Source organism: Apaloderma vittatum, unplaced genomic scaffold (assembly GCF_000703405.1).
Source record: "Apaloderma vittatum isolate BGI_N311 unplaced genomic scaffold, ASM70340v1 scaffold675, whole genome shotgun sequence".
Classification (NCBI taxonomy): Eukaryota; Metazoa; Chordata; class Aves; order Trogoniformes; family Trogonidae; genus Apaloderma; species Apaloderma vittatum.
The window spans coordinates 1-23,425 of record NW_009717424.1 but is presented as its reverse complement, the minus strand read 5'-3'; the positions used below and the strand labels follow the sequence as shown (position 1 = coordinate 23,425).

The window sequence follows — 23,425 nt, the reverse complement described above, 5'->3', positions numbered from 1 at the left end:
GGTGAAATGAAGCAGTCACGGTTGGCCGCAACCTTTTAATAAAATTGAACTGTCTCAAATACAAAAAAGTTGTTGTCACCTTGGAAACTTTGTTATGAAAAAATCACAGATCAGTGGTAAGAAGCTCATGCTTTGGCACGTACCCGGCTTTCAAAACTAGAATAGAATAAAAGCTACTCACAGCTCACTGAGCTTCTGGCAAAATTCCCAGGCATCAGGACTGATCCTGCTGATAGCATTTTGGCTGAGATGGAGTTGCTGCAGCATCAGCAAACCATAAAGCCAGCCTTTGGTTACCTCTGTTAAGTTGTTATGGTCCAGCTGCCTACAAACACACACAGATAAAAGACATAAGCTCTAGAAACTCAGCAGCCTGCATGCTTTGCCATGGCTCAACATCTGTCTTCATGATACCAGCTGCAGCCTCTATCTGTATCTGGAGTTGTACACATGCGTTCAGAATGTGCTTTCCCACATGTTAACCCATGACTGCTTTCTGATTTTCAAATCATGCTAGGACAACTTAATTCAAAAAGATCTTTAAATTTCATCAAGTAATTATATTCTTTCTGTGCAATTCTACTTAATATGTAGAAGCATAGCAGAACCTATCAGCAAAAAAGATGATACTTACAAGACTTCCATGTTGGTCAATCCCCAGAAAGCACCATCCATGAGCCTGGTAACCCCATTCCTCTGCAGTTTTAATGATTTCAAAGCTGAAAGTCCTTGGAAAGTAAGCCCATCTATTTTTTTAATTTTGTTTCAGCTCCCTGCATCAATAAAATTTACAGTTACAGCAAACTATGTTTACCTGTATGCCAACAACTTTTCTCCCATCTGGAAAGAAACCTTATTTAAATGCTTCTCTTGCACATAAAACAACAGATACAAGATGTAACAAAAATCAAATGTTTTACTGTAATACATTATGTTTAATGATGCTAACACTGTCCTGCCTTCCTGATACTGAGTACAAGTACTTGGTAGTTCCTTGATTTTCAGATTTAAAGAATCCCTGTAGACTTGGAATGTCACGGTTAATCCTGTTCACAAATTCAAAAGTGGAAGCAAGTTCCTGGGGGTTATCCAGCAGTAGAGCCATTAAGATTAGCTTGTAATTGCAATCAATAATCACTCAGAAAGAGAAAGTTAAAATGTTTTAGTTGTGATAGCTAGGCAAAATTGAATATTCTAGGTGATCCTTTCTTTCTTAATCTGGAGCCAACCATTGGTTACACATTCCTCCCTCATTCTCCACTACTAGTTATGAACAGTTCCTTCCCTCCTTTTCAGGTGATCTTGACACTCACTCTTCTGTCACTATACATACCTCTTGTAGGTCAGAAGTTGGAACTTCTGTGTATCCCAAAACGTAGTTTTAAGGTGTAACTAGCTGGAGGGCAAACTGCAGTGACAATAGTAGTCAATGTTTACTATCTTCCTGCTCTCTACAACACTTTCTTGGCTTTGGTCCTTTTTAACTCCACACCCTGCACTAACTCTGAGCAGCTTTCCAAATTTCTGAGCTACAGGAAAAGGGGTGTCCAGCTGAACACAAAGAACAATGTTAACTATTTTTACAACAGTGGATTTTAAAGTAGCCACCATTTGCTAAACCAACAGTTTATTTCTTAGTAACAACTGATATACAGTATAAAGAGACAGGATTAGACAATATTAAAGAAAAGGCCCTTTATCATCTTCCCCTTCAAGAAGATCTATCAACTTGCGTCCTACTAAACCACGAAGAAACCTCTCCCTCCAAAATTTACTTCCCCAGGGGAAGTTACGCCAGAACTATTTTCGGATTCTCAACCTTGTGAGAATTCAGCTTTCCTCACTGGCAGCCTCATGTTAACCCTACCTGATAAACAGATACCTGATAAGAAAATTCTACTTTTATTCCTATGTTCAAATGTGCATAAGCAGTGAAGAGTAATCAGTAAGAAGAGCCTTCAGTTCTTCTCCATTCCACCTCTGAATACTTTTTTCAGGTTATAACATAAATTCTTGGCAGATTAGCCACCTAATATGTCACCCTACCCCTTAAATTATGAATGAGTAGAACTTTTAAGACAAAAACAGACAAGAATATCACCAACTTCCAAAATTTCAGTTGAATCTGAAGATCACAAAGTCTATTAAAATTGCTAATAAATCCTGAGCTTTTCAGGACTTCTTTCATAGTCTTCTAATGAGGCTTGAGTTAAACTCTTCCTGCATTTGTATACAAGAAAGACAGTCACTGTTTCCAGATGTGTAAAGAATCTTAACACTTTGCTATTCTTATGACCTTTCACTTTCAAGGTTAACAACCTAATATAATTTTTAACTCTTGACTATCTAATATGGAAAATAACTATTCAGAATTTGACGAAGTGCAGTCCTAGCCCATCCTCTTGCCAACTTCCTGCACTTGTAGTTTAAAAAAAAAAGTCTTTCCCCATACTCCTCCATATCAAATAACTTTATTATTTATGCGGTAAACATTTATAGACAGCATTGTACCAGTGAAGCATATTGCTTGTTGTCATACCTTCTGAAGGCAAATCAATTCCCTTCATTTCCCCAGGAAATATGTAAGAAACTGCTGTAGTGAACTATACAGATTTACTTCATTTTTTCCAGTGCTTTCTTACATGAATACTGCTATTACCCCTTCTCCAGCCTTTTCTTTTTTTTTCTTTTTAATAGGCAAACACGGTTTTAAACACAAAGACTATTCACTTCTCACCAATATATAAGACTAGTTTTGTTCAGTACAAAGCTGCAGTTAGTAAGGGTTGTAGTAATATGTTTTCTGTGTCTGTCTCACTCTGCCTCTCATTAAATTAAAGGCTAAAGTTCAAGCACTACCAGTGCTTTGGAAAACCTGAAAACAATTAGTCAATTGTAGGTTGCACTTACAGGTGCTGCAGATGGGAGAGTTTAAACATCTTTTGAGGGATTGCTGAAATTTTGTTCCTGTTCAGTTTCAATACTTGAAGTGTGGTAGACAAATTGTCAAAGGTACCAGGCTCCATCGAGGTTATTCGGTTACTGTTAATGTACCTGTTGAAACAACGTCTGGAAGGTTAAATTTACAGTTATTCAATAAATTCTTAATACCAAGTAGTGAAACATACAGCTCTTGCGCTGCCTTCTCCTTGATAAATGGAATTTCATTTATCATATTAATTAGAGCTCTTGACAGCTCATTCTATGGTCAAATAGTATTTCACCAGCAATATTTTGCTCTAGTCTGCAAGAGTGTATTATTGGCAGAAAATGGCATATTGTAACCCTCTTACTTTATTCTCACTCAGTATAGCTCTGGCATTGCTCTATTACTCAATAAGAATTAAGGAAGTCCATCAAACTCCATGTAACTCAAGACTAGCCCAATCATGGGGAACTTAAGATCGTTTGTTACGTAATTATTTCTCTTGAGAGACACATCCATTTGTTTCACCTCACAATAATGACCTTCACTTTTTATCAAATAAAGCATCTCCTTGCAACAACTCGTATTCAAGTTAGCAGCTTATGTTAAAACTCAAGAGATGAAAGTAGGATTAAATATTTGATGTGCATCTAACTGAAAGAAGATTTAGTACCTTAACAAACAGCTTCAATTTAAGTTTTCCAACAAGTTTTTTGAAAGTAATCTGAAAGAAAAAAAATAATTCTCTAAGTTTTACTTACAGATACTTGAGCTGTAACAATGGAAACGATGAAATTTTTAGCTCTGATATGTTGTTGTTGCTCAAGTCCAAAGTTTCTAGACTCTGAAACGGCTTCAGATGCTCAGACAAGATGTTGGCAATCTTGTTACTAGTCCTGAAATTTAAGGACAGTAGTCAAAAGACTGCTATTTCCAGAACAAATATTTGTTAACTACACAGGACTGATGAAAGTCAGTTCTTAATTCCCTCACTTAAGAATAATTTCTAGTTAAAGAAAAACAATAAAGTGTGCTCTCTAGACATAATATTCACTGCTAGCCATGCCAAATCACAAATTGGAATGCTCTAAATAACTGTGTTCAACAACATTTCTTAAAACATATTCCCAACAAACAAGATGAAAAAACCTGCATTACAACCCAATTACTGCAACTCATGGCTTTTAAAACAAGATGGAAAACTCTATGATCATCTATTTCTGAACAGTAGAAATATCTTGTATTTGCATTGAACAGTATTTAACAGTACTGTAATGACACGAAACTTGTTTTTATTTCAACCAAATTAACATCATAGCAGCTAGACATAGTGTTTCACGGTTTTTCAAAAACTCCTATGGCATGAAAATCAGACTGAATTTCCAGAAAAAAAGAGCTAGATTAGAAAAGATGGATGACAGCGCACTCTCTTAGAAAGAAATTATCTAGTTTTGCAATTAGACCTAGTATTTCATGCCACAGATTTTTCTAGTGAGTTAGAAAAGAATAACTTTTCTGCTTTTTACAGCTTGTTGCAGAGATTCTGGACTTCGTGTCTGGTCAAACTTCAGCTCAGCATCACACCCAATTCCACAACAAAAACTCTGCAACTATTTAGAGACATGAGTATTCTAGCCTACTATAAGGAACATCCCTTCTTTCACTTCCAATTGTTCCAGAGATTACACTCCACGTCCATGCCCAGCAGCCTACCAGTTCTTCCATCACAGTTGCCTAACGTACACACATGTAATCACACACAGGGTTATTTTGGGACTAATGGTACATAGGGGAAAACAGATCATGACCAATTCAATGAACATAACCCCAAATGATCCTTGTTACCTTGGGGAGTTCACGTCAGTTCTGGTTGTGTTACATTCTGTCTTATGATGAAAGATCAAAATTTAGGAGCTCTCCCCAGGCAAAGGCAATTTCAGGAAAAGTATTAACACGAATGTTGATTCTGGAAGGTGTTTGCCTTTATTGGAAATACTTGCTCTGGATCAAATAGTAAGCCACACATTTAGGATAGCATGGACAACTCTCACATATTCTAAGGGTGTGGGGAGATTACTGCTCAAGACAAAAAAATCCTGACTCAAAGAAACTGAGCCACAAGTCAGATTAATAGGCCTTCTGACCACATGCGGGAACGGGTAAGTGATCTTGCAGCCCCTCCAATGCTGCGCTTGTATCGTGTTTCATTCCTCAGGCTGTCTGGTAGAGGCACACTGCATGTTTTTTAACTCTTAGCTGAAAGTATTTATAATAAATGGAAACAAATTACTTTAATAAAAAACAACAACAAACACCGCGACCATGTGTCGAGTCCATCCGCCAAATAAGACTGCAAGTTAGATAACAGGTCATAGAGTCTTGCCTTTATGCATTAGTTTGTTTATAAGGTAATTACTAACAAGGTATTAAAACTGCCAATTACTTGAGTGACGAATAAAATTTTCCTTGCAGTAAAAGTGTGCTCCAGCAGAAGCCAGCAATTTCCTGAACTGCACGCCTTCTAAATTGCGGCGTGAAAAGTGTTCAGTTATTGAGAGGGCTTGCACAGTGCTGTCTTTGTGTCACTATTGCTCCATAAAACAGAAATTCCTCACAACTGGCAGGATAATAGCCCCTGTATTACAAAGTTTAGTTGGACCTAATGGAACCGAATAAAACTCTTACACAGCTTTCAGATTAGCATTTAAACTAACTGGCAAATTACCTGACACAGACCAGGATACAACAAAGACAAACAAACAAAGAACCCAGCTTGTTTGTTTCAAGGAATATTTTTCTTTTTTTGAGATGGTAAGGTCATGCTGTGGGGAGAAAGCAACTTCTTTTGTTCACTGAAACAGAGCTACGTATCAAAGTCCTAGTCCAGCACACAATGAATACCGAACCAGCCTTCACTGCACTTTTCTCCTTACTCATATTTGTAGATGCTATTCAAATGTAAAATATCTGAATGGTTCTCTCCTTATTGTTCCAGCATCCTAGTCCAGTCTTCTATAAAAAAAAAGTGTCATAATTCACACCTGGAAAGAGATTATCCAGCGCTGAACATATCCAAACAGCTCTACTTTAAGGCCGAATTTTACTTAAAACAAGAAACTTCAATTCGAACTTGGTTTTCCTACATGATAATCCCTTAAGTAAAACAAATAAAAGCAAGTATTGGCTTCCTTGTAACTGCCAAACCACCATCAACGTTAGACAAGAAGGGCACGTTTGGTAATGCATGCCTACCCCATTGTCAAGACAGACGCAAACAGTACCTTCTGTGTCGGTGCAATGACATACAAGATCGTTCACGGCGAAAAAACAAAACAAAACCCCACACCACCAAAAACCTCAACTTTCCAGCAGTGCTGTTATTACTGTGCTCAAAGAAAAGTGGCTGCACACATCACACTGGTTTCCTTTCAGAGACCCTCCAAAGGAGATCAGAGCAACAGAGATCCCCCGCAACAAGAGAACCAGTGCACCAAGTTCTCACAGAAGCGCACTTGCAGCTGTTGGATCACAATTTCTCCAGTGTGAGGAACTGCAACGCGCGGCAGCTTCCTTACAGCTTCTCTTGTTACAACTGAAGCAGCAGGAGCACCAAGGCACATGGATCAAATCACCAAAAATATATGCACGAATACAAACATGCATCTTACAATTTAAGTGCCTACACCCTGACTTGCAGCAAAATAAAACCCAACAGCTCAAGAGTGAATGCAGATTGATTTAATTATTTTTGCATAAGTCTCTGTGAATATCAGCTTAAGACAGAATATCAGTTTTTCATTATGGGGATGAGAAACCTTAGCTCTCCCTCTCAGCATTCATGACTTGAACCATACCACTAGGCCAAAACATCTATAACAGCCCTATCAATCATGATCTCAAGATTCATTCTACATAAACAGCTACAACACATCTGACATATTGATTTGTACTTTGTTTGCCTCTGGGGGAATATAAAGCAGGACAGCAACTTTTCTATCCATTTTGTAAAGGATCTAGTTAACATCATTTAGACTAATAGCTCTTACGTGCTGAAAAAAACCCAAAAGATCTGACACAGTACGATTAAGTATCTCTTCATAAAGATTGTCGATATTCAATGTTTTCTACCTCAGAGAAATAATATGCAAGCATCATTACTCTGATCCTATAACATGGAAACCCCAACTCAGAAACAGATTAAGACCTAAAGTCCTATCTTTTGTTTCCATTCAAAATCTTCAGCATAAATATATACTCTTGCACTTCCTTCTCCAGCATAAATCCTTCTTCCAAGCAGATCTTGATCTGCTGTGTTTTGAGAATCTCTTCTCAAAAAAAGTCTTATTTTGCACCATAATCCTGACGAAGAGCACGTGTAGGAGCCTGGAGGTGGAGCAACATGGTAAAAAACCAAGTTGTCCAGAAAGACAATTTTGGAGAAATGTCTGTGCAGCCTGTCCTCCAAAGCTCTTAGATGTAAAATAGCTGTGTTAACATTTGTGTGATTTTGGATTAATATGGTATCTCCTGTCTCCCAGTTAAGCCTCAAGAGGCAGGGTATCTCGAATCTGTTTCGCAAACAGACACATGAAATCACAGTGGGGTCTCTTGCTAGAGACTAAGAGGATATGTAAGGAGAAAAAAGTGTGCTGCTAGGGCTAGATATACTTTTTGGAGCGCTGAAGCCAAGATGCTGGGGTTCATAGTTGTTTAGTTTGATCATCTTGCATGGTTTCCAGATCAGAGCTGAACTGGACGCAGCCATATTCAAGCACAGGCAAAGCAGATGTGATTGTCCACATGTGAGCATGTAGCAGGTGGTCATCATAACGTGCCACTACAGTTCACAGTCTCCTTTTCCACATCTCCTCAAATCTTTGCGGCTTCTCCACCTGTTCTTCCCTCCACTCACCTACTGACATCATATGACTCCTGGCATACCATCTGTTCTTTCTTCCATTCTCCCCTCCTGCCCTCAAACTCCTTCGGGCTTTAGGAGTTCTTGGAAGAAACAATGATGTCAAGACACTGAGTGGAAGTTAATTTAAGCAAAAAGAAAAAATAATTTATAGTAAAGATGAAAGATCAAAGTGTGAGAAGACACATGCTTTGTAGCTGTACAGCTTTAAGGCGTACATTGATAATTCCTACACAAAGAAAGAGAGAAAAAGATTTTTTTTTTTCCAGTTTCTACTCACTTGACTACCTAAATCAGCCAGACTGTAATGAGTAATTATATCATTTAAAATATTGCAATAATGGTTTCAAGCTGAATACTATCCTTACAAAAAAAAAAAAATTCCCTGATATGAATGGGACTACGTGCTCTTCTCACCATTAGACACCCAACCACACGAATTAAGAACATCCCGTTTTTTGAATCTTTGCAACTGTTGGATACAGAAATCTTTCAAGTTAAAACCATTTTTCTCTGAGATGAAGATGCCAGAAATAGAGCCAGGATTCTGGCTCACTTCCAGTCCTACTGGTAGGTCTGCAAGTCTGATTGTCTCCTTCACACACAGGCTTCTCATGTTCCTTGCGGCAAGCAGCTGTTCTTTCTTCTGAAGGTCTCCTTCATTCCATGATCCACGCCTGTCGTTCCTCTCTCAAGCCAGATGTCAGCAAGTCTCTGCTCTTATTTTTCGTGCTTTTTGTGGTATACAGGCATAAAGTAGTAAATGAAAACTCAGAACTCTGTAGGCTACTGATACCCTGTCTAAAACTTAGGACCAAAGATTTATTGATTCCTAAATCAAAAATACAAGAGGAAAAGAAAGATGTAGAATGAAACAACTCTAGGACCAGAGGTGTTCTCGTCATCAAAAAGAAGACCAAACTTCCAAATACATGATACTTCCATAGTAATTTTCTACTGATTACAGTCACAATACTAATATGTAATTAATTAAACTTTCCTTCCAAACTCTCTTCTTGGTATCCTGGAGCCTGTTTCCCATTTCGCTTCCTGGCCTTTCCCAAATAATCACAAGTTCCTTTGCACATGGTAGTCAAATGAATGTGTAAACATAAGTAATGCAGGCACAGCTATTTCAGCGTGAGCTGATAACTGGAATAACAACCCATTGCAGACTTAGCGCACTCTGTGACTTACTTAATACTAAAATCTTGGACAATTTTAAGTGTAATCTAGATTAAACACAGCATGGTGGCCTCCAGTGTTATAAATCACTTCTCTAATCTAATGTACGGACTTGTTAACTACAAACACCTTACCTTTTATCCTTATAGAGCCAACCCTCCCTTTTGGAGGGCCCTGACTGAGGTCTAGGCACTTGACACCGCCCACCCTTCTAAATCTACTCCTAATCTCAACTCCTAGTGGAAGCTGAGGGACGTTCTCCTACCCACTTCTATTTAGCTCAAGGCACCGAGTCACTACATTTCACTGCTCTTTTGCAATAACCACCTACCACTTTTCTAGGATGCAACTCCAATACTAAGTATTGTACCTCAACTCTTGACTTCATTGTGATTTCCCCTTATTCTCTGTACTGTATGCCATACAACTTGGCACCTCTTCCTCAGTATAATTTCCTGCTATTCTTACATTTTTGTCACATGGGAACATTATTCACTATCTTTCTGATCCATTATTCTTTTTAATTCATCTTTTTCTTTAACATTGTTTATCAGAAAATCATGCCAGTTTTTCCCACAGCAAATAGCTCATAAAATATGCATTCTTTTCCACTCTCATTGCAAAAGCATTTGTCTAGGCTCTCACTAGTTTTATGTTTTTGCTACAACAAACTCTGGGTTTCTACATACTTCTTCCCTTTCCCATCATTCGGTCAAAATTGCTACCATAAAAACCTAGTTTCTATGTCTGTAAGACTGACTAAGACAGGTTCCTTTTCAAATTTTTTCATTTACTTCCTCTTAGTCTCCACACCAAATGTCAAAGTCTGCAAGAACTAATTCCAGTAAGTTGCTTTGCTCTAGCTTTTTACTTGTAACTTCAGCCCAAGTCACACATGGTTTACCACCACTCTCATTTTTGGGACTTTCTCCAAGTAGCCTTATGCCTGAAGCCTAGTCTGGCATTCCTCTATCCGTTCTTTCAATCCTTCTTCAAAACAAACTCTTCCAGGCAGCATCCAAATCTTAATCCTTCCCATAATAAAGTGGTAGTTGAAGAGATGACAAGGATGTAAAATATTTGACCAACATTTCTTAATATTGGGAGCCAGAACTCAGTTTCGTATGCTAGCTTTATAAACACACAATACCACTTTCTCTGGCAAGCGTAGAAGGGAAAGGCCTCCACTCGTACTGAATGTAAGCCTTCATTTTCAGGAGTTGCATCTAAACTTCTTTCTTGTGACTGCAGCTTTCTATATGCGAACTGAGACTGTGTTCTCCTGGATTTTACACACAGCTTTCACATCCAGCCTACCACGAGATGAAAAAGAGGCAGATTTTTCATACCTAATCCTATTACAAATAATCTTGCAAACAAGGTTTATGAAAAAAACTTATTTCTCTAAAGAAGGGCCTTAATAGGAGTTTTCCTTATTAATATACTGCTACACAGTACAAACTATCACTCTTATTTCCACTTTGCCTGCTCGCACAAATGTATAATCTACTTTGCATGTTTGCTTCAACTGACTATCTGAACGATAATCTGGGATGCACATAAAACATATTTAAATATACCACACCATAAAACATATTTAAATACACTTTTCCACATTTAAACTGAAATGGACACACAATACTAAAATCAAATTCCTTCTAAATAGTATAAGGGATTAATCACTTTTCATCAGTAACTACATTTGTGCATAAAGTTAGACAGGCATTTAAGCTGTATGTTGGTTAATGAAAGCCAGGATATGACAGTGTACGATGAAATTTTGTAAGAGGTGGGGTTTTTCTTGCCACACTACAATTACTTTTGGTTTTTAACCAAGAATGAAAATTAGTGACTGGTATATGTTCTATTAAATGAGGAAGGTAAACGTATTCTTCCCACTAAGGAGAACAAAAGCAAGCACAAAGCTGCCTAAAATACAGAGGAATTTACAAATCTTTCATCAAAAGCTCAGCATCTTGATTAGCAAAGATCTATGATAAGCCACTTCAACTTAAGAGTTAGTTTACTTAGTTTCAACAGCTATAAAGAAAAACCCTATTTCAGATTACATATTTAAATTAGGTAGCACGAACAATCCCCTTCACCCTGAAAGCCCTGTAAGTAAAGACACTGACATTGCAGTATAAGCTCCATACACTAAAGGTTTGTATCACAGTGGAGTTAGCTCTGTCTCCACCATCTGATAGCACAATACTTTACCAACCTCAGGAAATAATCACGTTGTAACCAGGTCTTTCATCAACAGGATTTTAATCAGATCAGAGCAAGGAGTGCCATCCACTGACAAAATTTTACTCATGACTGATCTCAGGGTTAATGAAAAACTAAGCAAGGTAGCAGGAAGGAGCTAATAGAGCAACACACAAAGCTAAACTGGGGCTCTTCTGATAATTTAATTCTATAATTTCAGAGCTTATTTATGAAGCCTCGTATACACTAAAACTTGAAGATCATCCCCAATAAATTCCCTGCTGCATCTGTGTGGTTTCCATAAGCAGCTAGCAGAACCTCCCACTCAGAGCACAGACTACCATCTGAACCTGAAAAAACTTTTCAGGCATTCCCTGCATTTTTGTTTGTTTTGAGTGATTAGAATATTTTTTGAAGAGAATGAATTTGTACTTTTACAGCAAAGCAGTTTGCTTATAACTTTTAGGTTTGCTTTTCAAAAGTTTTCACGAAACAACAAAGTAATCATAACGAAGTAATCAGAGTTTTTTGTAGTGGCTAATCAGAAAGCTATATTTAAAGCTGAAATGTTTTTGCATACTATGAAAACTTGATACCCCAAATGCAGCTAAGACTGGTTACTTTACGGTCCTTTTGTCCTGTTTTTATCTCCTGACCAAGCTTTTTTGTATATACGTTTTGTCCATTTATCTATTTAAACATGCAGGACACAAGATACATGTTTTCAAAGACAATGCATTTAAATTGAGCGTACGTCAGCAAAATGGCAATAGCAACTGAAGGCTGTAGAAAGCCTTAAGAAAAGTGACTTGTGGAGTCAGTCCAGCACCTAACAAACAAGTGGCCACATTTCAAGAAACCTCCTCAGTACTGGCAATGTTTTTCATGACCTCAGAACTCAAAAGTGAACAGCCATCTGATTCCTCGCTTTAACTGCCTTAAAGTACAGGTGGGGTCAGTAAGGTTGTACAGTAGGGTAGGAAAGTTGAATCCTACTCTGTCCAGAACATATTACACCCGTTAGTGCCAGGCAAGCCATTGCAGATTCAAGCCTAAGGCCTCCTGACCACATTTAGCCCAAAGTAGCACCCATGTAGTTCACAGCAGTTCCCAGGTTCCCAGGAGGCTCAGAAGCTCTCCTTATGTCATGCGACTACATGCTCATCACATGAATAAAACCAGAGATGCATCTCCAGCTGTGTAATGAGAGTGTACCTGCATGTGCTTCTACCTTCACACAGACACGAGGTCTTCCCATGGTGGGGGGAGTGTGTGTGCCTGCCTCATACTTTTCTCTCCCATGGTGTTCAACTCTCAGCTGGCAGCCATAAAAACAAAATGTTGGCATCGTTTCATGTTACAGACAGACCGTGGCCATGAAACTGGGAACATCTACTATTCTGGGTATGTTTACTCCTGCATAATTCAACAGCCATGTAAATATCAAAGCTAGATAAATATCAATTAGATAGCTATAAATGAGGTAGCTCCAGAAATGGAAACTACACTAACATGATAAGCCACCCATGCTTGTTTATGTTGTTCAAAGAATTCAGACATACAGTACTGCATAAAGATACCTGCACTATTATTCATTGAGACATACCAGTAGCATAATTTCCTTTGCAGGGCAAGAAAATTCTTGCAGAGCAGGTAAAATTCTAAGGCTCCACAGCTGAGTGACATGCACTAATAAGCCAAGAAAAAAAGAAATCTTGCATGAAGAGAGTTTCTTCAACAACTAAGATGTTGTCAAGAAAGAAGGGCACCACTTCCACAGCATTCCTTGAAAACTCCTTGGAAAAACAACTGGCTTTTCAAACAACAGTAAGGAACCAACATATATGTATCTCATAAGAAATGTAATCAAATCAAATTTCAGAAGACTAGCACCCTCTTTTGTGCTATTATTTGAAAGTCAGAACAAAGGCTCCACAAGGAAACAGTGGTTTGTTTTGGAAAGGCTCCACAAGATCCTTTCATATGAAAGTTTAAAATCCTGAAGAAAGTCATCAGACGTTTCAAGTACAGTACTCTTTGAAGAGTTGTTCTAAAAATTACATTCTAATTGTTCCATATGTGTTCTCTTTGCATGACTTAAAATATATTAACTCAGTTTGATTCAACTCCTCCAAATAACATCCAATAAAAATAAAAACGTGAACATATTTTTTCACTTCTAAAACAAATGTATCATTAGACCGAACATTTACCCATCTATGATACCACTATATTACTGATATTTTTATGCCAGACAACTGCTGGCATGTTTATACCTCTTTATTTATATTGTTTTCTATAAAATTATTTTTCATATCTTTACATAAACAACTTCCAACCTATAAGAGAAGGAGACTCAGGGAGACATTATTACTCTCCATGGCTACCTGAAGGGAGGTTGTAGTGAGGTGGAGGTCGGTCCCTCCTCCCAAGTAACAAGCAACAGGACAAGAGGGAATGCCCTCGAGGTGTGCCAGAAGAGGTTTAGATTGGATCAGGAAAAACTTCTTCACCAAAAGGGTTGTCAAGCACCATCAAGGCTGCCCAAGGAAGTGGTAGAGTCACCATTCCTGGAGGTATTTAAAAGACATGTAGATGTGGTGCTTATGGACATGGTTTAGTGGTGGACCTGGTATTGCTCGGTTAACGGTTGGACTCAATGATCCTAAAGGTCTTTTCCAACTTAAAAGGCTCTATGATTCTATTCTACGGTTTAAAGAGAAACCTTTGCAAAAGAAACAAGATGCTCTACTTTTTGAACTATGCACTACCACACCCTGATTTTAGGTTTTTATGTGCATCCATAACAACTATTACGCACTGACATTCATTAAGTTAACATAAACCCTTTAAATTACTTAAGGAATTATTTCTGCCATATTAATCTCAAGGAATGTCTGCTGTGGTCGTAGAACAGGTATTAAATCTCAGCTGGAGCAGACTCATATTCAGTAATCTCCTGATACCACAAAGAAGTAATGGAAGTTAGAACAAGAACAAGCTATCACCCAACCAGACCAGCTTTAACTGCGTTGGTAGCAGGATAACAGCTTTTAGAAATACTTTTTTTTTCCTAAGTGCCAGGATATATAGTGTAGAGCACACATCTAACAAAGGGGTTTTAATGTTTGACCATCTGAGTAAATGAACCAAGCTAGTGACCAGAGGATATAGAACAATCAATCCAGGCAGTCACCTATTTGCACTTGTTTTCCCAAAGGAATATAAAAATCTTTGCACAGCTGCAAGATGTTCATAGCTGTTAGGTTCCTCTAAACTAGCTAAGTTTCTATGAGAAGAAGTAGAGTAGATGCTAAAACAAAGTCTCAACTTTGTATTCATCAGAATTAAGGCAGAAGGTTTATATAAACCACTTCATTATGCTTATATTTCTGCACTTGTGGTGAGAAGAACTTTAGTGAGGTTCTTTAGATCAATTAAATGCTTAAACTACAGAATATTACCAGATTAAAAATAACATCGACATTAATGCAGAATAGAAGATATGCTTAAATTCAACAATTATTTGTCAGACACCATCTGCTTTTTCTTTCACTCTTTTCTGATTCTGATCTGCAAGAAACCACATCAGTATCAAATGTCACTTAGTTCTTATTCAAACAGAGCAGTCCAGACACATCGGCTGCACCAGCTGACTTAGCTGACCTGGGCCTAGAGTAAAAACAAACCCCTATAAATCACCAGATGTAAGCAATTGAATAGTGATCAATTTAATTAACTGAACAGCTTTCCAAAGTTTACTGTATTGTTTTAACCCTTCGGGCTTCTTCAGGAAAGGTAACTTGCAATTTGTATTCAAGGGCAGGATCTGGCCAGAGGGCTACATTTTACTAGCTTTAGACACTTCAGATTTCCATTGATAAAATGTAAAACCCACACATGAAAAACGTGTCTTTTCTTTCTTTCCAATTAATAGTATGACAGTAACCATTTTTGTTAGCAGTTCCTTCAACATTTTAGAGAAATTAGATCACAGGGTAAAAAAAAATCAAACTGATTTCAAGTGATACCTCAGGACTAAAATTCTCTTTAAAATCAACTGGTTTGGTTACAGGCCCTATATGCCTTTTACAACTTTATACTTGTATTATAAATGCCACACCAAGTAACTCGATTTTTTTCAAACAAACAATGAACAGATCTAATCACGCTTCACAATTACATGTATCAACTGCAGTCATAAAAAAAATATGCCACACATTAAAATGGCTCAAAAAGACATTTTAAAGATACTGGCAAAACATCTTCTAAGCTAGATACTTGTCCTGAAGCTGCGTCTCTAGGGGATTTCCCCATGTTGCCCACTGAAATTAATGGAATTCTGCCATGATTTAACTCAAGTGGGATTTCAGCCAAGATGCATAATGATAGAGTATAACTCTTGTTTTAAAGTCTGCATTGTACAAGTTTGTGTAACATTTACTTATGTTTGTACAGTGCCTAGCACAACAGGGCTGAGGCTTCTGGGCACTACCACAACATAAATTAATTCTAATGGAGTCTTTATACGTGAGGGAAGCATAAAAACTACAAGGATTAAGCTCAATTACAAACATTTTAAGCAACCTGCTAAATAATATGACATAATCAACTTACTAACCGCAAGCTGCTCTATTTTCAATTATTTCACTTTACTGTCCGTCATGCATATATTTCCACAAACTCCGAAGAGTTAGTTCCACTAACCAAGGACAAGAGTAAGATTTACTTACAAAGACAGAAAAGTTATGTTTGCAGAGACTGGTCCCAGATCTGGAATGATCTCCAGTTCATTGTTGTTCAACTTCCTATTAATATTAGAAAAGGAAGAGTCAGTTTTGATGTTAATGAGAAGTATGCACATTGAACTTGTTAAATAGCTGAAGAGCGCCACCTCAAAATTCAAAAATAATTCCGGTTTTATTTAACGCAAAATATCAAAACAGCAAACATCTTTGTTGTTCAACTAATGACCCCTAGAGAAACAGATATACAATTAACACACACAAACACTAGCTGGTTTTCTTTTTGGTTGAGTGGTTTGGGGTTGGCTTTTTTTGGTTGTTTTTTTTTTCACTTTTTTTTTTTAATTAAGATAAATTAACTTACACTTCCTGAAGACTATGAAGGTGATCCAAGAGACTGGTCTTGATTGAAGATAATTTGTTGTGACTCAAGTCCCTATGAGGTTACAAAAATAAACAGCCTGTCACTTTTGCCATAAAATATTGGTTAAAGCAACACAATTTCAAAGCAAATTATGTTATTTGTTTCCAAGTACATCAAAAGGGTTTTCTTTATTTAGTAAAATTAGACTAGAAACTCATTTGACTATACAAGGCATAAATAAGTGTAAATACCTTGATCACTGCCTGCAGTGTCAAAGAATTTCCTATACCTCAACTGATCATCAGGATGTGTGTAAGACCCATGAAAAACACCTTAAGATTTTTACTCGTATGCGTCACCACTCTCCCTTTTCCCCCCAACCCTTCACAACAAAATTTGGCTACAGTAATCACTTAGTTACAAGGAAAATTAATAAACCAATGCTCATTGCAGTCTCGATCCTTGAGTCAATAATAATACTTCTATCTTTTTCTCTGCTCACTTCTCTAAAGCAATGTACACATCATAAGCACACAATGAGGACTGTCCATAAATCTCAGTTCTCTTTTCATGCTTCCATAAGCAATGTCAAGAAGAAAATAGACATAAGAAGGCCTAATTCCATTCTGAGTTTAAGATGACTGCATATTCATAGAATCACAGAATCATAGAATGGCCTAGGTTGGAAGGGACCTTAGAGATCACCTAATCCAACCTCCCTGTCATGGGCAGGGATGCCTCTCAACTAGACCAGGTTACTCAAGGCCTCATCCAGCCTGGCCTTGAACATCTCAAGGGAGGGGACATCCACAATTTCTCTGGACAATTTATTCCAGAGTCTTGCCACCCTCGTACTGAAGAATTTATTCCTAAGATCCAATCTAAATCTGTTTAACTTAAATCCACTTCCCCTTGTGCTATAAGTGGACACTTTCGTAAAAAGTCCCTCCCCAGCCTTCCTGTAGGTTCCCTTAGTCACCTTAATACTGCCCTTGATCATATCTGCAGAAAGAGCTTGAGCACTTTGCTTGTACCAGTCTCTACTGAAGATCTCAAATATGTATCAATGCAGTTTATAAGAAATCTTGTTAGCATCTTTGCAGTGTTTGTTACAAAACAAGCCAGGGTACCAAGAATCCAACACACTCTCTTGATCATTGTCAAGAAATTCTTTTCCCTACCGACACCATGCATCTTTACCATACGTCCTCTTGAACATTTGACAACACCATAAAAGGGAGTCCAAAGAAACTTTTGCTGTAGCCTCAGAAGTACTGGAAACATCACAGAAATAAAAGAATGTCCAGACAACAGAAACTCAAACATCTATAGAGATCTTCACAAGTGGTACAGACTCACAGCTGAGCTTGTAACCATGCCCAGCCCTGCTGAAGACCTCCTTCCTTCACTCATCCACCATAGCACGTACCTTTCTGCTCCCATACTACAGCCTGTCACTACCACACCTGCATCAATTCAGTCATCTGTGAAGCACTTGCTGAACATCTAACATCGAGTTTATCCAAGCCAGCAAACAAAAGCTGCACTATTTCTAAGCAGCTCGTAAACTCACTCCAGTGAGAGACTGCAATGCACACACGTAAGGAATCGCATCAGCACAGCTTCAGCCGTGAGCTCCTGTAGCATCAGCCAACAAAATTTCTCACTCTTCATGACACTTTTCCATGTGTTAATTGAACACTGAACAGTCACCCAACAGTCCTGGTGTCCTCAATGAGCCAAGATAGCATGAAGTATGTTTCAAGCTGAATCTGTGAAGAAATTCCAGAATTCCTTACTTTTTCTGGATGATATGACTCCACACAGGCACCTATACTGAGCACGCCAAATACAGGTCTGACTGTCGTGGATGTGTCTACTCTCCATCTACAGTTCTGGAAGTGAAGAAACCTCATGATCAGCATATCCTTGCAGCACACAGACCAGAGATGGCTTAAACCAAGCCAGGCTCTGGGTCTGAGCTCAGTGTTCCGCTCTGCGACTAAGCCCTGCACAACTGCAGATTCAGAGAACGCCGGTTTCTCTGCACCCACCCCTGCATACCCTTGGACACAGGTGTAATGCTGAAATCCAACAGCACATGGGGGATGGTAAAACCATGTTTTAGTCTCCCCAAACCGTCTGGTCCTTTACGCAGTACTTGTTAAAATGTTGCCAGGAAAATTCCATCCTCCCTTTTGTGCTTCCCTAGAGTCAGCCCTTAAAAGTAACAATTAAAATTAAACATCAGAAATAATCCCAGGCACATACATACAGGCATTACGAGGGGTTCCACCGGTACTCGCTTATGAGGTGTGCTCTGAGCCAAACAACTGGATCAGGCCCAGTGGGATGGGGAGCTGTGACACCGGTGTCTGGCTCACAGCCACAGGCAGGGAGGAGACCACTACATTTCCCAAGCCAGGGCTGCACAGAATTGTGTACAGGACAGATCCGCAGGTGCAAAAGACATTTTCCAGCACAAAAAATAGTGCGGTTGAGGTCTCCTAGAGAAGAGGAACACCCTCCACCACCTCCAGGTCTCCACAGAAGAGATGCTTTCTGAGACTCAGCTCTGGACTGGAGCACCTAATACATATCCACATCTTCTTTCAGGTGTCTAAACTTCTACAGATCTTCCTCTCAAAGATGGAAAACCAATACAGTGTTAACATTTTCAAAAACCCACAAATGTTAGTTTCATCATTATGATTCTGAGTTCTCCTGTAAATGAGGTTAACCACACTTGAGTTAGAGGACTGCATCTTTCACTGCTTAAAAATCTAGTGCAAACATTTATCTGGCCACAGACTGGAAAAAAATCCCTTTATTTAACATCTGAAGACATCAGTTGCATAGATTTGAAATTCTCATACTGCATTCTTAAATGTAAACGCTGAAAAAATATGCTGTTACAAAGATCCAGGCGAGGAATCCAACTTGGTCCTTTAAAGTAGACAGAGTAGAGACCAACTTCTACCCTTAAACTTAACTCAATATTTGGTTTCAGTCTGCAGGGATTATAAGAACTATGCAAATAAACAGCCAAAATTCAGTGAAGTTACGGCTGTTAGTGCCTAACATGTTACTGTTCTTCATGCTTTAGACAAGGCTTAGGAATCAGTAATTATTTCAACAAAGAGTTTTCAACATTAGTGCTAAAAACCTGCATTTCTTCATTTTGTCTAAAAACCCCTGCAAAAGGTTTATTTAAAACATGTTTTCCTAAAGGACCTACCAGACAGTAACAGACGTGAGTAGATTTGTTCTGCTGGAGTTATAACATGCTTAAAAAAAAAAAAAATCTGGCAGAGTCCTTAAACTATAAAAATCCTGCAATTACAGCCACTGCTGTGCATGATCACCACACTGGAGCCAGACACTTTCACTCATAGCTCAAGCTCATATCCATCTGGAGTCTATCAAGGCAACCGTGAGCGTAACAACTTACACTAGGTTTCAAACTATTTTTGTGCTTGTTTTTTAACACTAAAGATACCCCTAGATTTTCCACGTAGCACCTACTTTAAAAAATGCACATGTACAAATTCCTTGTTCCTAGTTTACTTACAGCAGGTTGTCAAACATGAGTTGTAGAAAACCCAAAGCAAAGCAACAAAAAATAATCTCTAGACAATACTGAATCCTGCTTCACACAGATGTTTACATACGTGTCTACCAATTGTTTGATAAAATATGAATTATAAATACTTTATTAAACATTATTTCAGTACTACCGTCACGAAAAACCTATGGGGAAAAAAAAAATGCCACACAAGTTACATTTTTTAGCCAAATCAGAGTGGCTGGAAGTGAACCAAGAAGTTAAAATATTTGTCTCTTGCAACTATTTCCAGTGAAGTTTAAGCCTAGAGGAGTTTATAAAACTTACAAGAACCGGATCTGAGACAGTTTTTAAATACAAAAAATCGATCATCCCTGTCACAAAGCTACAGGTACATGTCAGTCCAATGTATTCTTCAACATTTCTTAAAACAAATATGAAGAAAAAAAGGTTTGAAAATGAATCAGTATTTTTCCTTCACAAAAATGGAACTGACAACGTTAAAACACTATGAATATTACTATGCATTTTCCATTTCTGAATTTTCCTTGTCTGTTAAAACCACATTACGAGTGGGGAGAAAATCTCCTCTGTGATTACTTTTGCTACTAGAATTTCAAAAGCCACAGAAGATCTAACAATGAATGCACTCAGCAACTTCAGAAACCAGATTTATATTAAGAAATTCTTTCTAACAATAAAAAGTATATATACCTGTTCTTCACCTCAGATTTCTAATAAAAGTGATTGAGCATTTAAGCAGAATTGCCTCTGCTTGAAAAAGCATGCCATAGTTTTTGAGGCCCTTTAGGAACTCATTTTATGAAAGAAAGCGTCTTCTATATTTCATTACAGTTGTATGACCATCTTTTGTAACTCAGAAGTATATACGTTAGAAAGCCAAAACGTAACTCTGAACATCAACGTTTATGTGATAAAAAATTCAAAGGCCTAATGCATATAGTGAGAGGGTGAGTGTTTCTTCACACATTTTATAAATATAACTTTTAGATTCTAACTTAATTCATAACACTTAGTCACAATTATCATCTTCTTCCTTAGAGAACTCAGAAACCTGAGCCCCAAGTCAAATTTTAAAATGCAAATCCAGCAACAGCTTCTTAATCAGTCCCACTGGGGCCTATAGAGCTGCTAATTCAGCAGAAATCAGGAGAGCTGAAAAACAAAAAGCCAGGCTGTAGCTGTTTTAAGACACTGATCCAAAGTGACTCATAAATCAGCTTGCTGTGTTCAAGTTTTAGTCTGGAAAATATTGAAAAACAGCTGTGAAAACCATACAGCCCTTTTTTTCTGGCAATTCTGGTGGAGAACTAGAGGATTTATAAAATGTAAATACTAAAGATGTAATACAAACACAAGAGAAAAACATCTTTCTGTCCTTCCCTCCTGCCCCACTGACGGTTTTCACATTCTTCAGCGAACCTGGCAAGGGGCAGGGCAGTGCCACTGGGAGTTTGCATACACAGAGGGCACTGGCCAACGCTCCTCCTCACTCCAATTCTGCTACATCAGCTCCTGCAATCTCCTGAAAGTAAATTGAAATCTAACTTCAAAACTATTTTTAAACAAAGCCATTACAAATGTTTATCAGTTTTTGTCAGACTGAAGGCTGGGTTACTGAGGCTGGAGATTACAGAGTTTTTGCTAAAATCACAGTAAAGCCTGCAAGTGAAGACTGTTTACATCCCATTTTGTGAAGCCACTTCTATATAAAGAGGTAGCCTCCCACTTGTCACCAAAAAGAAGGGGACGTAACCCAGTATTCAGGCTCACTTTTTTCATTTTCCTCCTTATCCACTCTGAGGTCACACAGACTTTCCACATTAGACACTCTCACTTTATTTCACCAGGGGATTTGAACAGAAAAAGGCATGAAAGAGTGAAATGAAGCTTCAAAAAAGCAACTTCATCTGACCTGTTGTCCATCTGGACAAGCAGAGAGTTGACCAGAGGAAGGAGCAAAGCTTAACATGGGTCTAGACCTTCTCAGGTACAGGAGCTCTCACCCTCCTGCTTGGGAGATCTTGCCTGCCTAGTTAAGAACATGGTGTAATAGTTGGAGGATTGGAAAGACTGCAATTAAGCTACTAGCCTTTGGCTATACCCGCTATGGACTTGCGTGGAAAACACACTAAACATATACCAATAAAATTCATAAACAGTCTTTAACAATTTGTAAGTGCAGTTTGTTGCAATAATAATCCAGGTCAGTCAAACCTCTTTTTTTGCGTATGTAAAACCGAAGAGCGTTATAGCTTTGCAGATTGCGCAATCCCGGCTCAAAGTACCGGGGCAGCTGAAGGTAACCACCACTCTTCCTTGTTCCTTCTCTTATAAAGAAAGAGGAGAAGGACGAAAGAGCAGGGTACTTCTAAGGCATTTGACACAAACAAAAGAAATATTTACACAAAAGCGGCCAGACCACATGGTTTGGTGACACCTACAAAGATGTACTCCTGTGAGTTTTAAGAGCGAGTGACACAGCTGTCCAATGAGTAATCACAGCAGGGTTTCTTAAAACAGACCAAAGCTTATTTATACAAGTGGAACTTATTTTCTCACATTTTTAAAGGAATGTGAACTTACATAAGGACAATTTACACTACCAAGGGAATTCTAATTAGAAAACCCTCCCTTGCACTAACAGAAAAAAGCCCTGCAATGTGTTTTATTGTTCCTCAGTAACTTAAGTGGAAAAGACAAATTTGGATTACTGCTAATGGAAAACGCTTTTTAAAGCAACTCTAAAAATGAAAGTTCTGTGCTTTTTTTCCCCCCCTTTTTGTTTAGCATGCGGCCACACTTTAATTGCAATTTATCATGGCAAAAGTAAACTAAGCTAAGAAACTAAACTATGAAGCTTAGCTTAGTATCAAGAAAAATCCTTAGGTTTTGTCAGAAAACTTATGTCAGCATACTGAAATAGTTCAAAAAGAACAAGATGGATGAAATTTAATAGGAAGCCAAACCAGTTGTCGAATGTAAAGCAGATCCAGTATTTGATTCGTACGCTTCAATCACATAAGCCAAAAAAAAAAGGGAAAAAAAGTTTCTTTCCACTCACATCCCACTCTCCTATACCGATCCTGAAACTATTCAACTCCCAGAGCCATTCCTGCGCTCAGCTCCATATGGTGTCAATACAGCCATCACATTTCATGAGGAAAGCAGCATGACCTCCAGACGAGGCAATTGAACAGAATTAGCCACAACTAATTGAAAGTCTTCCTGTTTACTTTAAAGTCCTTATCTCAATCTGCTCTGCAAATGTAATTGAAAATTAATACGACTAATGTAGAAGATCTCTCAGTGACAAGAGATTAAAAACAAATGTCAAAAAGTGTCTCGCCAATTTCCAGGCTTTTAGAAAGCTCCCATAATTTATGCTTTGTCCATAAAGGTTTGTCACTGGAAGTGCATTTCCTACAGACGGCGGCGTTTCAGGACGCGTTACGGCGGATTCAGGGGACCCGCTGCCACCGGACCAAGC

General features: G+C 38.2%; 1 protein-coding gene across 1 annotated transcript in view; it reads right to left on the bottom strand.

The window, feature by feature from the left end:
* LRIG3 (leucine-rich repeats and immunoglobulin-like domains 3) overlaps nucleotides 1-16,421 on the bottom strand; it is a gene marked incomplete at its 5' end in the record, with an annotated part of 34,199 nt that extends 17,778 nt beyond the window's left edge. The window contains 7 exon segments of the mRNA XM_009869864.1: nucleotides 182-325; nucleotides 635-773; nucleotides 1,308-1,312; nucleotides 2,911-3,054; nucleotides 3,688-3,822; nucleotides 15,974-16,048; nucleotides 16,350-16,421. Coding sequence (XP_009868166.1) covers nucleotides 182-325; nucleotides 635-773; nucleotides 1,308-1,312; nucleotides 2,911-3,054; nucleotides 3,688-3,822; nucleotides 15,974-16,048; nucleotides 16,350-16,421 — 714 coding nt within the window.
* Nucleotides 16,422-23,425: the final 7,004 nt, after the last annotated feature.